We start from the raw sequence: 23589 nt of genomic DNA on the forward strand, positions 1-23589 counted from the left end.
AATAATGGTATCTTTAGAAAGTCAATTTAATGGTGAGGAAAAACGTTATATAATATGTGTGGGTACAGTAATTGAGTAAGAGGAAAATTACAGCTAAACACAAACACCACAGAAATGTAAAAATAGCCTTGGTCCTTAAGGGTAAGAACATTGAAAAATGGTCTGGTCACTAAGGGTTTAATTTTACCCAAACCTGAGCAATCTGTAAAGCTTAGCGGAGAAGAGAAGTGAGATTTTAGGACCTTCCTTTAGAGCTGGTCGGATCTCACCATTTCTTTATTATGTTTAAACAATGGATAAGATAGGGCAGAAATGCCCATGTGATTTGTTCAGAATCTTTATGCCTCAGAGTTACCAAAGCAAGTGGTCCTCCGCTTCTTATACATATTCTAATGTCAAAAGTATGTGTACACCTGACCATCACTCCTATATGAGCTTGCTGGAATCCTATTTCAAAGCCATGGGCAATAATATGGAGTCCACCCCCCCCCCCCCCTTCTGGATCACCTGCTACTCTTCTGGGATTTGTTTCCACAAGATTTTTTAGTGTCTGTGAGAATTTGTGCTTATTCAACCAATAAAGCATTAGAGAGCTCAGGAATGGATGTACAAAATGTTCTGGCTTGCAATCTGCATTACAGTTCATCACAAAGGTGTTAAATTGGTGCAGACCACTAGTCCCTACACACAAACCATGTCTTTATGGACCTTAGTGCACAGGGCCACAATCAAGCTGGAACAGGAACGGTCTTTACCAAACCATTGCCAGATACAAACTAATGGGCTTAGCCCAAACACTGAAAGCAGCCCCAGACCATTGTCTCTCCTCCACCAACCTTTGCAGACTGCCATCACCTTGATTCTTCCGTTAACTGGCAGATATTGCAGTGTGATTCATCATTCTAGAGAACGCATTTTTACTTCTCCAGAGTCCAGTGGCAATGCACATGTTAATGTGAGGCTTGTGTAGTTTCTCAGCCATGGAAACCCATTTCATGAAGCGTCCGACTCAGTTCTTGGGCTGATGTTGCTTCCAGAGTCAGTTTGGAACTCTGTAGAGAGTAATGCAACAAATAATAAGTACATTTTTTATGTACTTAAGCACTTGGCGGCTCTGCAAGTTTGCCTGGTCTACTCTACCAAAATGCAAAGTAAGTAATACTTGCGGACTCTCTATTTTATGGACTAAACAGTTAATATGTGGGGTCCCTTTCAAACTACACTAACTAAACATTTGTCATCAATAATAGAAAACTATTGCACAAAAACATATGTCAGTGCTGATAGTCCCAAAAGGTAAGGGATCAGCTGAATCATTGCGCTGTATATGGTGTCCATTGTTCTTCTTAAGCTCTGGTTAAGCGTGTCAGTTAATTCCTCTTTGTAGGGCACTGTCAGTTGGTACATTAATCCCAAATGTTTTAACATACAATGGATCCAAAACTGAATATCCATCCCTTTAGGGAATGTAGTTCTTTGTTTCAATAGTGTGGCTGTCCTTAAACGCTTCCACTTTACAATAGTATCACTTACTGTTAACCGGGGTAGAATTCCACAAACTGACTTGTAGCAAAGGTGACATCTTATGACAGTGTCAGTCACTGAGCTCTTCAGTACCACCCATTGCGGACCCCACCTGTTAGCAGTAGATGTGGCTGAAACACCTCAGTCATTAGTAGAGGTGAGCACATACTTTTTTGGCCATGTAGTGTATGTGCTAGAGATATCATGCAAATATAAACAACACAAGTTATCATAATCCATAAGATTCACGTAGATATGAGAGGAGCCTTATTAACAAGGAAACTAGACAGCCGCAGATATTACTGAAACATACAATAAAATCATCCATTCAGCTGATCCATTGATCTCTGTTTTCACACGTCCTGTTTCTCACATGTTTACATACAGCTGTAACTACTGTAGTGGAGATATTGCATTATTTACATGTAAGGTTTACATTTGTGTTTGGACCTGATGAAATATATTCTCTCTCTCTTCCTCTGGCGTTAGCACTTTCTTTTTTCACCACTAATTCTGGAACTGCGGATTCTGAATAGATTTGGGTCATCTGTCACTCGGTCCGTTTGCTCTTTACTTGATTCATGCACAATCCGTAGAAGCTGTAACCTGCAAGGTTGACTTTGGTTCTCCAGTATAAATGGACCTCTGAAAATGGTGTATATGAAAGTACCTGTTCCTTGTATAGCACTTTGACCCAGCCAATAAACCACTAAGACCACAATTACTCACGTTTAACCACATTTAACGTATCTAGTCAGTTTTTCAGCTAAAAAACAAATCCCTTAACCGCCACCCTTCACAGCGCAAACTCAGGGGATATTTTCTGCTTTCTATTGATTCTGTCTTAAAGAGGCAGAAATGACTCTTTACTTTCATATTTGCCATTTCTAGATTGTAAGCTTGGGAGCCTTCTTGTGTTTCAAGTCTTTGCCTTCCTCCAGCACCAAGCGGTGGGTTATTATTTACCATTGTTTACTTGTTTCTTTAACATAATGTATAAAATGTTTTATTTCAAGTCGTTTCTCGCTGGAGTGTTTATATTATATGTAATGTTTCTGCTGCGTACTTTTTGTGTTGCAGGGTATTTAAAGAGCGCAGTGGTTTTTGAGAACGACCCATGTAAGGAATATTACAAGGCCTTTATGGTAAACCCAGCGCTAATGGTCCCTCCTACAAAAGTGAGTTTTGTATTCGGTTTAGTTTTCTCATTTACATTAAAACTATTAAAATATAAAAAAATTGGGTTTTAAATGGCAATAAATAACGTTATATTGTGAAAAAAGTTTGACTTGTTCTGTGACGCTCCATGTGGTGTAAAGGGACAATATATTGTAAAATGAGTTTCTCCTTAATGTGTCCTAGTGACCTGCTATAGCAGCTCAAAAGCATTAAATAGATGGGAAATTGCTCATTTAGCTTTATTTTTTGAAAAAACTGGATTTGTACATGAAAACCTTCTCCCATTGTTGTCAAGAACATGACAATTTAAATTGGGTAAGCCTGCAGGGAGAGCAAACCTGCTTATCTATCTATACTAGTGATGGCACACCTTAGCACTCCAGATGTTTCAGAACTACATTTCCCATGATGCTTAGGCACTCTGCAGTCATCAAGCATCATGGGAAATGTAGTTCTAAAACATCTGGAGTGCGACAGTTCACCATCATTGCTCTATACGTAAAGGCCACTACTGAGGTACTGAAATTCTCGTTGTGGGTGCTGGTTTCATTGAGCAAATCCAGCTATTTCAGTTGCAAGAAATGCTAAAAAGACAAAGCAATAGCACTTGGTCTGAACTTCAAATGAGTAGATTTTGTTTTCTGACAAATTTGGGTTATGTCTATTTGAGCAAAAAATACAGTACAGTGCCCCTTTTCCGTATACAGATATCTATCTCATGTCTCGTGCACAAACTATCTGAGCTTCAGATTTGGTGCTGCAAATGTTACTAAATAGAGAATTTTTTAAGTACAGGTTCTTGCTTGTGTTGGATATTGTGCTAACCGTGATTAATATTCTCTTTCCTAGGCGCTGGCGCTCACCTTTACAGATTTCATTACAGAACCTTTGAAGCATATTGGCAAAGGGATTGGGGAATTTATGAAAGCTTTGCTCTCGGAAATCCCGGTGCTGTTACAAATTCCTGTCTTAATTTTTTTGGTTGCTGCATTGTTGGTGAGTATTTAAACCTTTGATTCTTTACTTGATAGCAAGATCGTTCCTGAATGGCTTAAAAAAGTTCCAAAGTTTATTAGACTTGCCCCCACCACTGCTGTCCCAGAGGTGACTTATTCACCGCTCGCTCATATGTTTGTGCGAGCCATACGACAAGAATGTGATTCTATTCCCTGTTTGATATCGGTTTTTAATTATTTGCCGCAGGACAGTGAGGATAAGGTTAAAACTTAAGTTTAGACATGGTGACGTCCATTACTTTATACAAACTCAATGCAATTTAAAAAGCCACCATTTTCACAGTTAAATTACAAGAAAATGGGACAAAATAAATAATGAAAGTATATTACATACCTTTTAACAATGCATAATTAAACATTTTATATTACAATCCCATACTGTTTAATATCCCTTTAAGAGATTAAAAGAAGCAGAAATGTATATCCGTAGTCTACAAAAAGGCAGATACCGCTAAGCTTGCACTAGAAATGTCATGTGTAGTGGTAGGAAGAGACTGTGCTGACTGAACAAAGAATTGGATTTCCTGCTTGCAGTGAATATTTCCTGGGAGTGTAATGGCTAAAAAAATAATTAAGAGAGTGAATATTTCAGACCTAAGTGGTTTGAGAGGTGAAATATGAGCTACAGGAGTTGTGATGCTCACGCTAACATAAAAACAAATAAAGAGCTAGGCAGACTTGCGACACACATTCCTACGTCTAATTAAGTGATCGATATTACTTTAACCTCACTGCGACACACATTCCTACGTCTAATTAAGTGATCGATATTACTTTAACCTCACTGCGACACACATTCCTACGTCTAATTAAGTGATCGATATTACTTTAACCTCACTGCGACACACATTCCTACGTCTAATTAAGTGATCGATATTACTTTAACCTCACTGCGACACACATTCCTACGTCTAATTAAGTGATCGATATTACTTTAACCTCACTGCGACACACATTCCTACGTCTAATTAAGTGATCGATATTACTTTAACCTCACAGATCTTCTGTTACGGGACAGGAAGAACAGTTGGTCAGTTCCATTATCTGCAGAGACCACAGAGAGACCAACCGCCCGCTGTAGATTTTCAGAGAACAAATAATGCTGGTTATATTGAAGATGTAAATCGCCAACCACCCCGGCAGCAGGGTAATCAGTATCAGCTGGAGCAGAGGCCACATGGAGCAGGAGATGCGCCGAGGGCCATAAATCAGAGCCCAGAGACAATACAGCCAATGGATGTCATCGATAATGGGCGGAAACAGAACTCTGTTGCTGATGTGAGTTGTGGTCCTATGGTCAAGGTAAAAGCGTACACGCACACGCATAATATATATAATATCTTGTGAATGTGCAACACATCGAGATTCACCGTCTTCTCACACACCTCCCTTTGATATAGATAGATCCTGGATAGTTAGTTAGATGGATGGATGGATATAGGTGAAAACCATTGTGTGAACAAAAATCCATTCTAACTATGACCCAGGTAGGGGATTTTTGTGCAGTGATGACAAGAGACCGATGCTTTGTCTCTGCTCATTGGTTGGGATAAAACTTAGAGATCTCTAGTGAAATGTAGGCAACCTATATAGTCCTGTATACAGCTGGGGTCATCTCTAGCTGTTTTTATTCAGTTACAAAGGACATTGTGTGTATATATGAAACTCCTTTCAGTTGGCTATAGTAGCCAATCCCAGAGTGCATACTATAGTAGCCAATCCCAGAGTGCATACTATAGTAGCCAATCTCAGAGTGCATACCATAGTAGCCAATCCCAGAGTGCATACCATAGTAGCCAATCTCAGAGTGCATACCATAGTAGCCAATCCCAGAGTGCATACCATAGTAGCCAATCCCAGAGTGCATACCATAGTAGCCAATCCCAGAGTGCATACCATAGTAGCCAATCCCAGAGTGCATACCATAGTAGCCAATCTCAGAGTGCATACCATAGTAGCCAATCCCAGCGTGCATACCATAGTAGCCAATCCCAGAGTGCATACCATAGTAGCCAATCCCAGAGTGCATACCATAGTAGCCAATCCCAGAGTGCATACCATAGTAGCCAATCCCAGAGTGCATACCATAGTAGCCAATCCCAGAGTGCATACCATAGTAGCCAATCCCAGAGTGCATACCATAGTAGCCAATCCCAGAGTGCATACCATAGTAGCCAATCCCAGAGTGCATACCATAGTAGCCAATCCCAGAGTGCATACCATAGTAGCCAATCCCAGAGTGCATACCATAGTAGCCAATCCCAGAGTGCATACCATAGTAGCCAATCCCAGAGTGCATACCATAGTAGCCAATCCCAGAGTGCATACCATAGTAGCCAATCCCAGAGTGCATACCATAGTAGCCAATCCCAGAGTGCATACCATAGTAGCCAATCCCAGAGTGCATGCTATAGTGAGCCTCAGGAGTTAGCTTATTGTCTAGTACAGTGTTTAACAGCCAGGTAATCATTGTATCCTAACTAGAGCACCAGAGAAATAACCAGCTCACCCAGCAGCTTCTTATTTTACTCTAGTTAAAGGGACATGATGGTAGTTGTTATGAAGTTGCGCTATAACTTACTTTTTAATATAGATATGAAATTTAAATACCCCGCGCTCCGCCGCCCACTTCAAGTCAGTTTTTCTATGAGCGAACGGTTTGAATTGTTCTCCAATCAGTGCTCTAGCTGCAACAAAAGTGCCATATGGGGAGAGCGCTGATTGGGGAACAATTCAAACCATTCGCTCACAGAAAAATTGACTATTGAAGTGGGCGGCGGAGCGTGGGGTATTTGAATTTCAAATCTATATTAAAAAGTAAGTTTATTTTTTATTACTGATGAATTAGACTCCATCTAAAATATCACTAACATTCCTGATCTATTTTAACAAGGGGAGAATTTACCATCACGTTAAACACTAAGGGCTAAATTACAACACCAACAGAGTCCTCAGCACCATATATTCATATCCATCAGTTTTAATAAATAATCTCACCAAGCAACGTTTCAGGATGTTATCCCTTAATCATGCTAATCACGATAACATCCTGAAACGTTTTTTTTTTTGTGCCCTGGTGAGATAATTTATTAAAACTGATGGATATGAATATATGGTGCCGAGGACTCTGTATTTGCATGAGGGAAAGGCAGTCACCCCTGTTCCCAGTGCACCATACACAAGCAAGGTGCTGTTTACTGGACACATTGTGGTACCACTTTGTAATACCAGCGCAGGCTAATGTGGGTTGGTATTACAAGTAAACGGAAATGCGTATGCGAGCTCACTTTCGCATTGCTGGAAAGCATTGCGCTCACAAGAGCGCGCTTCCATAGGCTACAATGGTCAGACAAGGCATCAGAACTGAAATGCAGAGAAGGGGGTAAGTCGTGCAGCGATTGCAGCATTTATAAATATTCATATATATTTGTTAATATTTGTATATACACATATTAACACATAAATATATTTACAGTAAATATATATGAGAGAGTAGGTAATATTGCTGTCTATCTCAAACTCTGGTGCTACCCTTGATAATGCATATAGATAAGATTCAAATAGAAAGAAAAATTCCAAATCATATATTAATGATCTGAAAAAAGCAAGGGATTCAAACGAGCACACAGAGAATACTTTATAAAAAATCCAATTTATTCTTTCCCAAACACATTCAGTGAATCACTGTTATTAGCCAAGTCAGACAAAATAAAGTGACCAAAGTTAAAAGGAACAGACATATGGTTAATCATAAGTAAGTGGATATTCGCTGCCTAAGCATACGTATGCTGCTAGAGACCTGTAAATATATAGCACATGATATTCATATATAGGGAGTATAAAGACTTGTCATGTTAACCCCAAAGCCTTTTTACAACCTATTCATCTATGGCACATATAATTCATTTACAAGGGGTGTGTGAAAGACAGGATTATATTAACCCCAAAAGCTGTTACAAGGTACATCAAAACCATAACAAATTAATGTAGATGAATAATCAAACATAGATATGTACGTGCATATGTGATAAAGTCAGTTTCACTGAGTATCATGCAAAGGTTCCCAGACTGTAGCTGTATGTAGACAATCAAATCAATCAATACAGGCAAGATACACTTAGCTTATGCGTCCAGCAAATTCAATTCAAAAGCTCCGCTCGTGTTTAGCCTGTACATTGGCATCTGACGTCACTAAGGAAGGAGTGGCCAGGCTGTCACAGGTTTCCAATCCACTCCTTGTATGAGAGCTCCTTTCCACACACAGTAGAAGTATTAGCTGTATCGGCACCCAGCCGCAAAAGGAAAGAACCAGGCTTCCCAAGACTGCTCAACATAGATCGCGGCTCTTACCAAGATTTACCAGACACGCCTCCAACAGCTTGCTCCACTTAGTAAACAGAGCAGTGATCTGTGATGCTTTTTCCCCTTACACTCCACAGGGCGATTCGCTCACACTTGTCTAGCAATCACTTGGCAGATAATCAAGCAAATTAAAGCTTGCATATACAGTTGGATTTCCCTCTCATACGTAATGTAATCAGCACACCATAGGTTAGCAGTAGATTAGGCAGAAATCCGTTTTACAAAGAAATATGGTAGCATTAAAGCTAAGAGTCCATAGTTATAACCATAGAGAGTCCATATAAACAGGAGTTAAGTCGACCTTGCTCCTGTAGAACACATCAAGTGTAACAAACACAACATTACCAACGACGGTTTCACCCCCACAGCTAGTGTGTGGCACAGGGGTTCATCAGGGCATAATTTAGTCCACACCGGACTTCCTCTTTTTAAAGGCTCACCTGGAATTCCCCAGGTGTGCCTATCACATGCTGAGATTACATTTCTTAAAGCTGTAGTAACATGTTGGCCCTGTGCTAAATATTTAGTCAATAAGAATACTGACAGATATGAAAAGAACATTAAACATTGGTCTTGCTTAGTTCCTTAGCGATCCAAAGGTTCTAATCATATCATAAACAAAGGTCACCTTATGTTATGGCATATACTCTACTTGCAGAAATATCTATATAATTTATTATCAGTTTATAGGAAACTGGCAAACTCAAGTTTTTCATTGAGACCCGCTGGGTATCTAGTACCCAACTTGTATATCCATTTTGTTTCTTTTTGCAATAACACTTTCTCATTATTGCCGCCTCTACCATTTGTAATGCCTTTATCAATTATGATAAATTTCAAAGAATCCACACAACCACTGTGGAAAGTACAAAAATGTCTTGCCACATTGGTATCTTTTGAATGGAGGATATTATCCCGATGCTCCTGTACCCGGTCCTTTACGAGCCTTTTGGTTTTACCCACGTAAAAAACTAGGCACGAGCAACGAAGGAGATAAATTGCCCCCTCTGACTGGCAATTTAATATCAAAGGATATACCCTCTTGGGTAGAGAATTTCTTGGTGCTGTTCATGTGGGCACAATAAACACAGTGCCCACATGGGTAGCTGCCTTTTATACCTCTATCCTTTCTAAGCCAGTCAGAGTTCGAGGGGCCTCTTCAAAATTGACTTTTTACTAACATGTCTCTCAGACTCTGTGCTTTCCTGGCCGTCATTAGTGGTCTTTCGCCCACAATGTTTTTGAACTTGTCATCCAACGTTAGAATATGCCAGTTTTCATTCATTACAGATTTAATTCTATGCCATTGGTTGTTAAACTTCGTAATGAATCTGATTTGGCCTTTCTCTATGTTCACCTTTTTGCTGTACAGAAGGACATCCCTTGGGGTCTTTCGTGCCTTCTTTAGACATTTGTTACAGTATCCCCTTTGGAGAAATCTACTTTTCATCATATTTGCATGTGTATCAAATTTGGCCAAAGAAGAGCAGTTTCTCCTCAAACTGAGAAACTGTCCATATGGAATACCTTTGATCAAAAGGGAAGGATGACCACTTCTTACATGCAAGATACTGTTAGTGGCATTCTTTTTCCTAAAGTTTTCCGTGACAATTTTTAAACCTTCTTTTTTAATCGTAATATGAAGGAAGTTTAACTCCTTACTATTTGTTTCCGATGTGAGGATGACGTTCCTGTCATTGTGATTGAGCAGGCGGACAAACTCATTAAATTCTTCTATGGTTCCATCCCACAAGACAAGATCATCATGCACATATCTTACCCACATCAATTATACACATATATATTTACTGGGAACACACAGTTCCCATAGACCACAATGTAAAGGCACTTTTCAGTGCCATTTTTTTTTTTCTAACACGCAACTCCCACCAACTTTAAGCCCTAAAAACTGCCTAGTGCAGTTATTTTATTAAACAAAATGCTACTTGTTTTCTAATAAACTAAAATGCCCTCTATATTGAGGGCATTTGGGGCACTTTTAGAAAATTAACCAGAGATCAGATCTCTGGTTAATTTACTGAGCGCTATTTGCTACCGCAAGCTTGCATTAGCAATAAACAGCAAGATAATTTATCTGAATAAATGCCAGATAGAAAGATGCATTCAAATTAAAGATTTGTTTGAGAATAACATGTAGATGTATTTCCTTCTTAATATGAGGAGAGTCCATGGCTTCATTCCTTACTTGTGGCAATTCAGAACCTGGCCATGAGGAGGAGGCAAAGACACCCCAACCAAAGGCTTAAATACCTCCACCACTTCCCTCATATCCCAGTCATTCTTTGCCTTTCGTCACAGGAGTTTGGCAGAGAAGTGTCAGAAGATACGGAGTAGTTCCTTATGGAGGGTATCTACCCTTCAGAATGGGACTGGAGTTTTAAGTAGTCTTGTCAACCTCTCAGTGAGAGAATTGACGAATGTTAGTCTGGAGATGCAGAATCCATCTAGACTTGTATTAACAGCTCCGAAGCAATCAGTGTTGACAAGTTTCACTGCCTGCTTCCATCACTCAAGTCCATGTCAGGTGCGATGCTACAAGACTGTCAAACTTGAGAGGCTGTGTTTCTGTTCCACGGCATAGATTCCGGTAAGATCATTTCATTTTTTATACACATGATAACGCAAGAAGACAGGGTCACAGTGTGGCTCCTTTTATCTGTATGGAATCAAGGGTTAATATCTCCGGAAGGGGATTATTGAACAGGGGGGGATTTGTCTCATAAATTGTTTTACTATGATTATGCTAAGACATATGTGAGATGAGGCTCAGGCAGTTGTGGAACGTACAGCTTTTACTTTCATTCTTGGCTAAGCTGCGCAGCCTGTTAGGCTTGGCGGCTTTTTCCTATAGCAGGGGCGTTCCTGCATGGTGCTTCACATGACCGGGTGTGGTCACTCTGATTTGCTTGTTCCTCACCATTCGGTTTACGGAGACGAAGCAGCTTCTCTGTTTGGCCTGGGTCATAGGAGGTGGTGAGTGCCCCAGCCATTGGGGGTATAAAGGTGCCATTTTATATTGTTTTCTATAGTCCGTTTTATAAATGCAAGCTATGGAGGACTCTGATACATTAGAGGGTACTCCCTCTTTACCGAAGTCTAATACCTGTCTATATTGTGAGGAGGCCTTGGTATACCCGCCTGCTCAATTATGTTCCACATGCCTTGATAAGGTAATCCTGTCAAGGAAAGTCAATATGTTTAGTACCACTGAGCCGTCCACCTCTGAGGAGTCTCCGTCCCGTGAGGTGCACACCCTATAGTCATCTCATATTACACATGCAGCTTCCCATAGCACTCCTCATCCTCAATCTGGAGGGGCTCTTTTACTGCCAGACTTCACTGAACAGTTACAAGCGGCAGTGTCTGCGGCCTTCAGTGCTTTACCTCGCCGTGCTAAGCGCAAGCGAAAGGTCAAATATTGCTATCCTTCCCAGGGGTCATCTACTAGGTTATTGGATTTATCTGATACAATATTATCCGTTGATGAAGACGTCTTCGATACTTCAGAGGATGCTCTTTCTGAGTCGGAATCTGCTGCCTCTAAGCCTCCAGCTGCCGAGGAACCAGACATTAGATTTAGGATTGCTAAAGGAAGTTTTGGCTACTTTAGAGGTTCTGGAACCTAAATTGCATGAGGAACCTTGTATTCTATCCCTAAGTTAGATAAGGTCAACGAGGACAGGGTTGTACCACAGACTTTCCTGGTTCCCGTAAAGATGGCATTATTAAGAATGAATGGGAAAGACTTGGTTTGTCATTTTCCCCTTCTTCCTTTAAAAAATGATTCCTGGTTTCGGACTCTCAATTGGAGTTGTGGGGTTCTATCCCCAAGGTGGATGGAGATATCTCCACGCTGGCTAAACGCACTACTATCCCGCTTGAGAATAGTTTGTCATTTAAAGAGCCCATGGATAAGAAGATAGAAACGCTGTTAAGAAAGATGTTTCAACATATGGGATATTTTTTTCAACCGGCAGCAGCTGTTGCTGTGGTTTCTGGAGCGGCTACCTACTGGTGTGACTCCTTATCTTAGTTGATCGAGGTGGATGGTCCCCTCGATGTGATCCAAGAAAGAATTAAGGCCTTAAGGGTGGCTAATTCTTTTATTTGTGATTCAAATATGCAGATTAATCGCCTGCCAAACCTTCAGGTTTTTCTGTTCTAGCCCGTAGGGCACTCTGGCTGAAGTCCTGGTCTACGGACATGACTTCAAAGTCAAGGCTTCTTTCCCTCCCATTTAAGGGAAAGATTCTTTCTATCATGTAATTGGCAAGAGTCCATGAGCTAGTGACGTATGGGATATACAATCCTACCAGGAGGGGCAAAGTTTCCCAAACCTCAACTTGCCTACAAATACACCCCTCACCACACCCACAATTCAGTTTTACAAACTTTGCCTCCTATGGAGGTGGTGAAGTAAGTTTGTGCTAAGATTTCTACGTTGACATGCGCTTCTCAGGTTTTTTGAAGCCCGATTCCTCTCAGAGTACAGCGAATGTCAGAGGGACGTGAAGAGAGTATCAGCTATTGAATGCAATGATTTTCCTAACGGGGGTCTATTTCATAGGTTCTCTGTTATCGGTCGTAGAGATTCATCTCCTACCTCCCTTTTCAGATCGACGATATACTCTCATATACCATTACCTCTACTGATAACTGTTTCAGTACTGGTTTGGCTATCTGCTATATGTGGATGGGTGTCTTTTTTGGTAAGTATGTTTTTTTATTACTTAAAGACACCCCAGCTATGGTCTGGCACTTTATGCATTTATAAAAAGTTCTAAATATATGTATTGTACTTATATTTGCCATGAGTCAGGTTCATGCATTTCCTTGTGCAGACTGTCAGTTTCATATTTGGGAAATAAACATATTAAGAAATATTTTCTCTTGTTAAGTGTATCCAGTCCACGAATCATCCATTACTTGTGGGATATTCTCCTTCCCAACAGGAAGTTGCAAGAGGATCACCCACAGCAGAGCTGCTATATAGCTCCTCCCCTAACTGTCATATCCAGTCATTCTCTTGCAAGCCTCAACCAAGATGGAGGTCGTAAGAGGAGTGTGGTGTTTTATACTTAGTTTATTCTTCAATCAAAAGTTTGTTATTTTTAAATGGTGCCGGAGTGTACTGTTTATCTCAGGCAGTATTTAGAAGAAGAATCTGCCTGCGTTTTCTAAGATCTTAGCAGAAGTAACTAAGATCCATGGCTGTTCTCACATATTCTGAGGAGTGAGGTAACTTCAGAGAGGGAATGGCGTGCAGGTTTTCCTGCAATAAGGTATGTGCAGTTAATATTTTTCTAGGGATGGAATTTGCTAGAAAATGCTGCTGATACCGAACTAATGTAAGTAAAGCCTTAAATGCAGTTATAGCGACTGGTATCAGGCTTATTAATAGAGATACATACTCTTATAAAAATGTAATATAAAACGTTTGCTGGCATGTTTAATCATTTTTATATGTATTTGGTGATAAAACTTATTGGGGCCTAGTTTTTTCCACATGGCTGGCTTGAATTTTGCCTAGTAACAGTTTCCTTAGGCTTTCCACTGTTGTAATATGAGTGGGAGGGGCCTTTTTTAGTGCTTTTCTGTGCAGATAAAAAAATACTGACAGAGACATTCAGCTTCCCTCTGCATGATCCAGGACATCTCTGGAGGGCTCAAAAGGCTTCAAAGTCGTTTTTGAGGGAGGTAAAAAGCCACAGTAGAGCTGTGGCAGTTGTTGTGACTGTTTGAAAAAGAAAAAACGTTTTTGTCTTTTATTATTCAGTTTTGGGTATTACGGGGTTAATCATCCATTTGCAAGTGGGTGCAATGCTCTGCTAACTTGTTACATACACTGTAAAAATTTTGTTAGTGTAACTGCCTTTTTTCACTGTTATTTCAAATTTTGACAAAATTTGTGTTTCTTAAAGGTGCAGTAACGTTTTTTATATTGCTTGTAAACTTGTTTAAAGTGTTTTCCAAGCTTGCTAGTCTCATTGCTAGTCTGTTTAAACATGTCTGACACAGAGGAAACTACTTGTTCATTATGCTTGAAAGCCATGGTGGAGCCCCATAGGAGAATGTGTACTAAATGTATTGATTTCACCTTAAACAGTAAAGATCAGTCTTTAACTATAAAAGAAATATCACCAGAAGATTCTGACGAGGGGGAAGTTATGCCGACTAACTCTCCCCACATGTCAGACCCTTCGCCTCCGCTCAGGGGATGCACGCTAATATGGCGCCAATTACATCAGGGACGCCCATAGCGATTACCTTGCAGGACATGGCTGCAATCATGAATAATACCCTGTCAGAGGTATTATCCAGGTTGCCTGAATTAAGAGGCAAGCGCGATTGCTCTGGGGTTAGGAGAAATACAGAGCGCGCAGATGCTGTAAGGGCCATGTCTGATACTGCGTCACAATATGCAGATCATGAGGACGGAGAGCTTCAGTCTGTGGGTGACATCTCTGATTCGGGGAAACCTGATTCAGAGATTTCTAATTTTTAAATTTAAGCTTGAGAACCTCCGTGTGTTGCTTGGGGAGGTATTAGCTGCTCTGAATGACTGTAACACAGTTGCAGTACCAGAGAAATTGTGTAGGCTGGATAAATACTATGCCGTACCGGTGTGTACTGATGTTTTTCCTATACCTAAAAGGCTTACAGAAATTATTAGCAAGGAGTGGGATAGACCAGGGGTGCCTTTTTCCCCACCTCCTATATTTAGAAAAATGTTTCCAATAGACGCCACTACACGGGACTTATGGCAGACGGTCCCTAAGGTGGAGGGAGCAGTTTCTACTTTAGCAAAGCGTACTTCTATCCCAGTTGAGGACAGTTGTGCTTTTTCAGATCCAATGGATAAAAAATTGGAGGGTTACCTTAAGAAAATGTTTATTCAACAAGGTTTTATTTTACAGCCCCTTGCATGCATTGCGCCTGTCACGGCCGCGTCGGCATTCTGGTTTGAGGCCCTGGAAGAGGCCATCCATACAGCTCCATTGACTGAAATTATTGACAAGCTTAGAACACTTAAGCTAGCTAACTCATTTGTTTCTGATGCCATTGTTCATTTGACTAAACTAACGGCTAAGAATTCCAGATTCGCCATCCAAGCGCGTAGGGCGCTATGGCTTAAATCCTGGTCAGCTGACGTGACTTCAAACTCTAAATTACTCAACATTCCTTTCAAGGGGCAGACCTTATTCGGGCCTGGTTTGAAGGAAATTATTGCTGACATTACTGGAGGTAAGGGTCACACCCTTCCTCAGGACAGGGCCAAAGCAAAGGCCAAACAGTCTAATTTTCGTGCCTTTCGAAATTTCAAGGCAGGTGCAGCATCAACTTCCTCCGCTTCAAAACAAGAGGGAACTTTTGCTCAATCTAAGCAGGCCGGGAAACCTAACCAGTCCTGGAACAAAGGCAAGCAGGCCAGAAAGCCTGCTGCTGCCTCTAAGACAGCATGAAGGAACGGCCCCCTATCCGGCGACGGATCTAGTAGGGGGCAGACTTTCTCTCTTCGCCCAGGCGTGGGCAAGAGATGTTCAGGATCCCTGGGCGTTGGAGATCATATCTCAGGGATATCTTCTGGACTTCAAAGCTTCCCCTCCACAAGGGAGATTTCATCTTTCAAGGCTATCTGCAAATCAGATAAAGAAAGAGGCATTCCTACGCTGTGTGCAAGACCTCCTAGTTATGGGAGTGATCCATCCAGTTCCGCGGACGGAACAAGGACAGGGTTTTTATTCAAATCTGTTTGTGGTTCCCAAAAAAGAGGGAACCTTCAGACCAATTTTGGATCTAAAGATCTTAAACAAATTCCTCAGAGTTCCATCTTTCAAAATGGAAACTATTCGGACCATCCTACCCATGATCCAAGAAGGTCAGTACATGACCACAGTGAACTTAAAGGATGCCTACCTTCACATACCGATTCACAAAGATCATCATCGGTTTCTAAGGTTTGCCTTTCTAGACAGGCATTACCAATTTGTAGCTCTTCCCTTCGGGTTGGCTACAGCCCCGAGAATCTTTACAAAGGTTCTGGGCTCACTTCTGGCGGTTCTAAGACCGCGAGGCATAGTGGTGGCTCCGTATCTACAGGGAGTGCAGAATTATTAGGCAAATGAGTATTTTGACCACATCATCCTCTTTATGCATGTTGTCTTACTCCAAGCTGTATAGGCTCGAAAGCCTACTACCAATTAAGCATATTAGGTGATGTGCATCTCTGTAATGAGAAGGGGTGTGGTCTAATGACATCAACACCCTATATCAGGTGTGCATAGTTATTAGGCAACTTCCTTTCCTTTGGCAAAATAGTTCAAAAGAAGGACTTGACAGGCTCAGAAAAGTCAAAAATAGTGAGATATCTTGCAGAGGGATGCAGCACTCTTAAAATTGCAAAGCTTCTGAAGCGTGATCATCGAACAATCAAGCGTTTCATTCAAAATAGTCAACAGGGTCGCAAGAAGCGTGTGGAAAAACCAAGGCGCAAAATAACTGCCCATGAACTGAGAAAAGTCAAGCGTGCAGCTGCCAAGATGCCACTTGCCACCAGTTTGGCCATATTTCAGAGCTGCAACATCACTGGAGTGCCCAAAAGCACAAGGTGTGCAATACTCAGAGACATGGCCAAGGTAAGAAAGGCTGAAAGACGACCACCACTGAACAAGACACACAAGCTGAAACGTCAAGACTGGGCCAAGAAATATCTCAAGACTGATTTTTCTAAGGTATTATGGACTGATGAAATGAGAGTGAGTTTTGATGGGCCAGATGGATGGGCCCGTGGCTGGATTGGTAAAGGGCAGAGAGCTCCAGTCCGACTCAGACGCCAGCAAGGTGGAGGTGGAGTACTGGTTTGGGCTGGTATCATCAAAGATGAGCTTGTGGGGCCTTTTCGGGTTGAGGATGGAGTCAAGCTCAACTCCCAGTCCTACTGCCAGTTTCTGGAAGACACCTTCTTCAAGCAGTGGTACAGGAAGAAGTCTGCATCCTTCAAGAAAAACATGATTTTCATGCAGGACAATGCTCCATCACACGCGTCCAAGTACTCCACAGCGTGGCTGGCAAGAAAGGGTATAAAAGAAGAAAATCTAATGACATGGCCTCCTTGTTCACCTGATCTGAACCCCATTGAGAACATGTGGTCCATCATCAAATGTGAGATTTACAAGGAGGGAAAACAGTACACCTCTCTGAACAGTGTCTGGGAGGCTGTGGTTGCTGCTGCACGCAATGTTGATGGTGAACAGATCAAAACACTGACAGAATCCATGGATGGCAGGCTTTTGAGTGTCCTTGCAAAGAAAGGTGGCTATATTGGTCACTGATTTGTTTTTTTGAATGTCAGAAATGTATATTTGTGAATGTTGAGATGTTATATTGGTTTCACTGGTAAAAATAAATAATTGAAATGGGTATATATTTGTTTTTTGTTAAGTTGCCTAATAATTATGCACAGTAATAGTCACCTGCACACACAGATATCCCCCTAAAAAAGCTATAACTAAAAACAAACTAAAAACTACTTCCAAAACTATTCAGCTTTGATATTAATGAGTTTTTTGGGTTCATTGAGAACATGGTTGTTGTTCAATAATAAAATTAATCCTCAAAAATGCAACTTGCCTAATAATTCTGCACTCCCTGTAGACGACATCCTGATACAGGCGTCAAGCTTTCAAGTTGCCAAGTCTCATACAGAGATAGTTCTGGCATTTCTGAGGTCCCACGGGTGGAAAGTGAACGAGGGAAAGAGTTCTCTATCCCCACTCACAAGAGTCTCCTTCTTAGGGACTCTTATAGATTCTGTAGAAATGAAAATTTACCTGACGGAGTCCAGGTTATCAAAACTTCTAAATGCTTGCCGTGTTCTTCACTCCATTCCGCGCCCTTCGGTAGCTCAGTGTATGGAGGTAATCGGCTTAATGGTAGCGGCAATGGACATAGTGCCATTTGCGCGCCTTCATCTCAGACCGCTGCAATTATGCATGCTGAGTCAGTGGAATGGGGATTACACAGATTTGTCCCCTCTGCTAAATCTGGATCAAGAGACCAGAGATTCTCTTCTCTGGTGGTTATCTTGGGTACACCTGTCCAAGGGTATGACCTTTCGCAGGCCAGATTGGACAATTGTAACAACAGATGCCAGCCTTCTAGGTTGGGGTGCAGTCTGGAATTCCCTGAAGGCACAGGGATCGTGGACTCAGGAGGAGAAACTCCTTCCAATAAATATTCTGGAGTTAAGAGCGATATTCAATGCTCTTCTGGCTTGGCCTCAGTTAGCAACACTGAGGTTCATCAGATTTCAGTCGGACAACATCACGACTGTGGCTTACATCAACCATCAAGGGGGAACCAGGAGTTCCCTAGCGATGTTAGAAGTCTCAAAAATAATTCGCTGGGCAGAGTACCACTCTTACCACCTGTCAGCAATCCATATCCCAGGCGTGGTGAACTGGGAGGCGGATTTTCTAAGTCGTCAGACTTTCCATCCGGGGGAGTGGGAACTCCATCCGGAGGTGTTTGCTCAGTTGATTCATCGTTGGGGCAAACCAGAGTTGGATCTCATGGCGTCTCGCCAGAACGCCAAGCTTCCTTGTTACGGATCCAGGTCCAGGGACCCAGAAGCGACGCTGATAGATGCGCTAGCAGCGCCTTGGTTCTTCAACCTGGCTTATGTGTTTCCACCGTTTCCTCTGCTCCCTTGACTGATTGCCAAAATCAAACAGGAGAGAGCATCAGTGATTCTGATAGCACCTGCGTGGCCACGCAGGAATTGGTATGCAGACCTAGTGGACATGTCATCCTTTCCACCATGGACTCTGCCTCTAAGACAGGACCTTCTGATACAAGGTCCTTTCAATCATCCAAATCGAATTTCTCTGAGACTGACTGCATGGAGATTGAACGCTTGATTCTATCAAAGCGTGGCTTCTCCGAGTCAGTCATTGATACTTTAATACAGGCACGAAAGCCTGTTACCAGGAAAATCTACCACAAGATATGGAGTAAATATCTTTATTGGTGTGAATCCAAGACTTAATCATGGAGTAAAGTTAGGATTCCTAGAATATTGTCTTTTCTCCAAGAGGGCTTGGACAAAGGATTATCAGCTAGTTCCTTAAAGGGACAGATTTCTGCTCTGTCTATTCTTTTGCACAAGCGTCTGGCAGAGGTTCCAGACGTCCAGGCATTTTGCCAGGCTTTGGTTAGATTTAAGCCTGTGTTTAAACCTGTTGCTCCCCCGTGGAGCTTAAACTTGGTTCTTAAGGTTCTTCAAGGAGTTCCGTTTGAACCCCTTCATTCCATTGATATTAAACTTTTATCTTGGAAAGTTCTGTTTTTGATGGCTATTTCCTCGGCTCGGAGAGTCTCTGAGCTATCTGCCTTACAATGTGATTCTCCCTATCTGATTTTTCATGCAGATAAGGTAGTTCTGCGCACCAAACCTGGGTTTTTACCTAAGGTGGTTTCTAACAAGAATATCAATCAAGAGATTGTTGTTCCATCGTTGTGCCCTAATCCTTCTTCAAAGAAGGAACGTCTTTTACATAATCTGGACGTAGTCCGTGCCTTGAAGTTTTACTTACAAGCTACTAAGGATTTTCGTCAAACATCTTTCCTGTTTGTCGTTTACTCTGGACAGAGGAGAGGTCAAAAAGCTTCGGCAACCTCTTTCCTTTTGGCTTCGGAGCGTAATAAGCCTAGCCTATGAGACTGCTGGACAGTAGCCCCCTGAAAGGATTACAGCTCATTCTACTAGAGCTGTGGCTTCCACCTAGGCCTTCAAAAATGAGGCCTCTGTTGAACAGATTTGCAAGGCTGCGACTTGGTCTTTGCTTCACACTTTTTCAAAATTTTACAAATTTGATACTTTTGCGTAGTTCCTTACGCTTAATCCTGCCTTGTCCCTCCCATCATCCGTGTACTTTAGCTTTGGTATTGGTATCCCACAAGTAATGGATGATCCGTGGACTGGATACACTTAACAAGAGAAAACATAATTTATGCTTACCTGATAAATTTATTTCTCTTGTAGTGTATCCAGTCCACGGCCCGCCCTGTCCTTTTAAGGCAGGTCTAAATTTTAATTAAACTACAGTCACCACTGCACCCTATGGTTTCTCCTTTCTCTGTTTGTTTTCGGTCGAATGACTGGCTATGACAGTTAGGGGAGGAGCTATATAGCAGCTCTGCTGTGGGTGATCCTCTTGCAACTTCCTATTGGGAAGGAGAATATCCCACAAGTAATGGATGATCCGTGGACTGGATACACTACAAGAGAAATAAATTTATCAGGTAAGCATAAATTATGTTTTTTCTTACTTGGGTTTTTTTTTTTTTTTTAAATTGACTACTTTTTTCTTACAAATTGTGGACAGCATTAGGCCCCCGGGTGCGCAAGTGTGTGACGCAAGTGTGTCATTTCCGGATATTGTTGGCGCCAAAAAAAGTTTCACTTACGTTGTGCGTCATACTTGGCGCCAAATATTTAATTCGTTTTATTCCCCATTGCTATTTGCCTCTTGCCTTTTTCTATGTCAGAGGGCTATGCTGTTTGCATTTTTTCCCCATTCCTGAAACTGTCATATAAGGAAATTGATAATTTTGCTTTATATGTTGTTTTATTCTTTTACATTTTGCAAGATATCTCAATCTGATCCTGCCTCAGAAGTATCTGTTGGAACTTTGCTGCCTGACATCGGTTCTACCAAAGCTAAGTGCATTTGTTGTAAGATTGTGAAAATTATATCTCCGAATGTCATTTGTAATAGTTGTCATGATAAACTTTTACATGCAGAGAATGTATCCATCAGTAAAAGTACATTGCCAGTTGCAGTTCCTTCAACTTCGAATGTACATGATATACCTATGAATTTTAAAGAATTTGTTACTGATTCTATTCAGAAGGCTTTGTCTGCATTTCCTCCTTCTAATAAGCGTAAAAGGTATTTTAAAACTTCTCATAAAGTTGATGAAATTTCAAATGACCGACAACATAATGATTTATCCTCCTCTGATGAGGATCTATCTGATTCAGAAGATCCTTCCTCAGATATTGACACTGACAAATCTACTTATTTGTTTAAAATAGAGTATATTTATTCTTTGTTAAAAGAAGTGTTAATTACTTTGGATATTGAGGAAGCTAGTCCTCTTGACATTAAGACTAGTAAATGTTTAAATGCTGTTTTTAAACCTCCTGTGGTTACTCCAGAGGTTTTTCCTATTCCTGATGCTATTTCTGATAGGATTCCTAAGGAATGGAATAAGCCAGGTACTCCTTTTATTCCTTCTTCAAGGTTTAAAAAATTGTATCCTTTACCAGCAATTTCTATAGAGTTTTGGGAAAAGATCCCCAAAGTTGATGGGGCTATTTCTACTCTTGCTAAACGTACCACTATTCCTATGGAAGATAGTACTTCTTTTAAAGATCCTTTAGATAGGAAACTTGAATCCTATCTAAGGAAAGCCTATTTATATTCAGGTCATCTTCTCAGGCCTGCAATTTCTTTGGCTGATGTTGCGGCTGCATCAACTTTTTGGTTGGAGAATTTAGCGCAACAAGAATTGGATTCTGACATATCTAGCATTGTTCGCTTACTGCAACATGCTAATCATTTTATTTGTGATGCCATTTTTGATATTATCAAAATTGATGTTAGATCCATGTCTTTAGCTATTTTAGCTAGAAAAGAGCTTTATGGCTTAAAGTGAAGGTAAAGTTTTACAAATATGTATACTCTAATAAGTTACTCATAGTCTAAATAACTTAGTCGCTAACTAATTTTCCCCAAAGGATTATATAAATATATAATAAATAAATTTTATTTTTCCCTACTGTTTGGTCCCTGACTCCTCCCAACAGCCATTTCCTTGTTTTACTGTGTCGATGGCATAGAGAAACAACAATGTGCGTTCACGAGGATCCCTCACACTGCGCATGTGCATATGTGTTAACACATTCACAAATCCCCAGCCACTTGTCTCTAAATTCCCAGGACTTTTAATTGTTAGCCGCTTTCCCCTTAGCTCACAGCAGATCCTACTTTTATTTTTAATTCACTTGTTGCCTCTCCGTGCCCTCGGCATAGTGTTGAGCAGCTGTCAGCGTGTATTTCTGAGGTCAGCTCAGAGGCTCGGCAACCGCACAGACTTCTGGGGCATGAAGTCCAACAGATGAGTAACGCATGCGCATACCATATGAGGCGGATGACGTTATTTGACGGCCGCCTAACGGCCAGCATTTCAATAGGCTTGCAATAAAACGTGACCATAGGGGGAAAAAAAATATTTTACGGGTTGAATTTCAATAGCTAAAACTTGTGATTAAAAACGGCAATAACTTGCTTTATAATTAAAATTTCAAAAATTGATGAATGAAACTCATATTCAATTTGGGTGATAAGTGTTAGTATATTGTGAGATATACTTAACTTTACCTTCACTTTAAATCTTGGAATGCTGATATGACATCTAAGTCTAGATTATTTTCTCTTTCTTTCCAAGGTAATAATTTATTTGGTTCTCAGTTGGATTCTATTATTTCAACTGTTACTAGAGGAGGAAAGAGGGTTTTTCTGTCTCAGGATAAAAAACCTAAGGGCAAATCTAAGGCTTCTAACCGTTTTCGTTCCTTTTGTCAAAATAAGAAACAAAAATCTAATCCTTCCCCCAAGGAATCTGTTTTCAATTGGAAGCCTTCCTCAAATTGGAATAAATCCAAGCCTTTTAAAAAACCAAAGTCAGCCCCTAAGTCCGCATGAAGGTGCGGCCCTCATTTCAGCTCAGATGGTAGGGGGCAGATTAAGGCTTTTCAAGGATATTTGGATAAATTCTGTCCAAAATCAATGGATTCAGAGCATTGTCTCTCAAGGGTATCGAATAGGATTCAGAGTAAGACCTCCTGTGAGATTTTTTTCTCTCGCGTATCCCAGCAAATCCAGTAAAAGCTCAGGCTTTCCTGAAGTGTGTTTCAGACCTGGAGTCTTCAGGGGTAATCACGCTGGTTCCTTTTCGGGAACAAGGTCTGGGGTTTTATTCAAATCTATTCATTGTTCCAAAGAAGGAAAATTCATTCAAACCAGTTCTGGATCTGAAATTTTTGAATCGTTATGTAAGAGTACCAACTTTCAAGATGGTGACTATAAGGACTATTCTGCCTTTTGTTCAGCAAGGACATTATATGTCCACAATAGACTTGTAGGATGCATACCTTCATATTCCGATTCATCCAGAACATTATCAGTTCCTGAGATTCTCTTTTCTAGACAAGCATTACCAATTTGTTGCTCTTCCATTTGGCCTAGCAATAGCTCCAAGAATCTTTTCAAAGGTTCTAGGTGCCCTACTCTCTGTAATCAGAGAGCAGGGTATTGCTGTGTTTCCTTATTTGGACGATAACTTGGTACTAGCTCAGTCTTTACGTTCTGCAGAATCTTACACAAATCAACTAGCGTTGTTTCTACAAAAACATGGTTGG

The 23589-nt window shown here is 40.9% G+C and overlaps 1 protein-coding gene across 1 annotated transcript in view; it reads left to right on the top strand.

The window, feature by feature from the left end:
• The window catches only part of CLCC1 (chloride channel CLIC like 1), a 39363-nt gene that overhangs the window by 10424 nt on the left and 5350 nt on the right, over positions 1-23589 (top strand). The window contains exons 7-9 of the mRNA XM_053693820.1: positions 2605-2702; positions 3553-3699; positions 4719-5021. Of these exons, the coding sequence (XP_053549795.1) occupies positions 2605-2702; positions 3553-3699; positions 4719-5021 (548 nt within the window). The remainder of the gene's footprint in view (positions 1-2604; positions 2703-3552; positions 3700-4718; positions 5022-23589) is intronic.

The sequence above is a fragment of the Bombina bombina genome, chromosome 10 (assembly GCF_027579735.1).
Source record: "Bombina bombina isolate aBomBom1 chromosome 10, aBomBom1.pri, whole genome shotgun sequence".
Taxonomy (NCBI): Eukaryota; Metazoa; Chordata; class Amphibia; order Anura; family Bombinatoridae; genus Bombina; species Bombina bombina.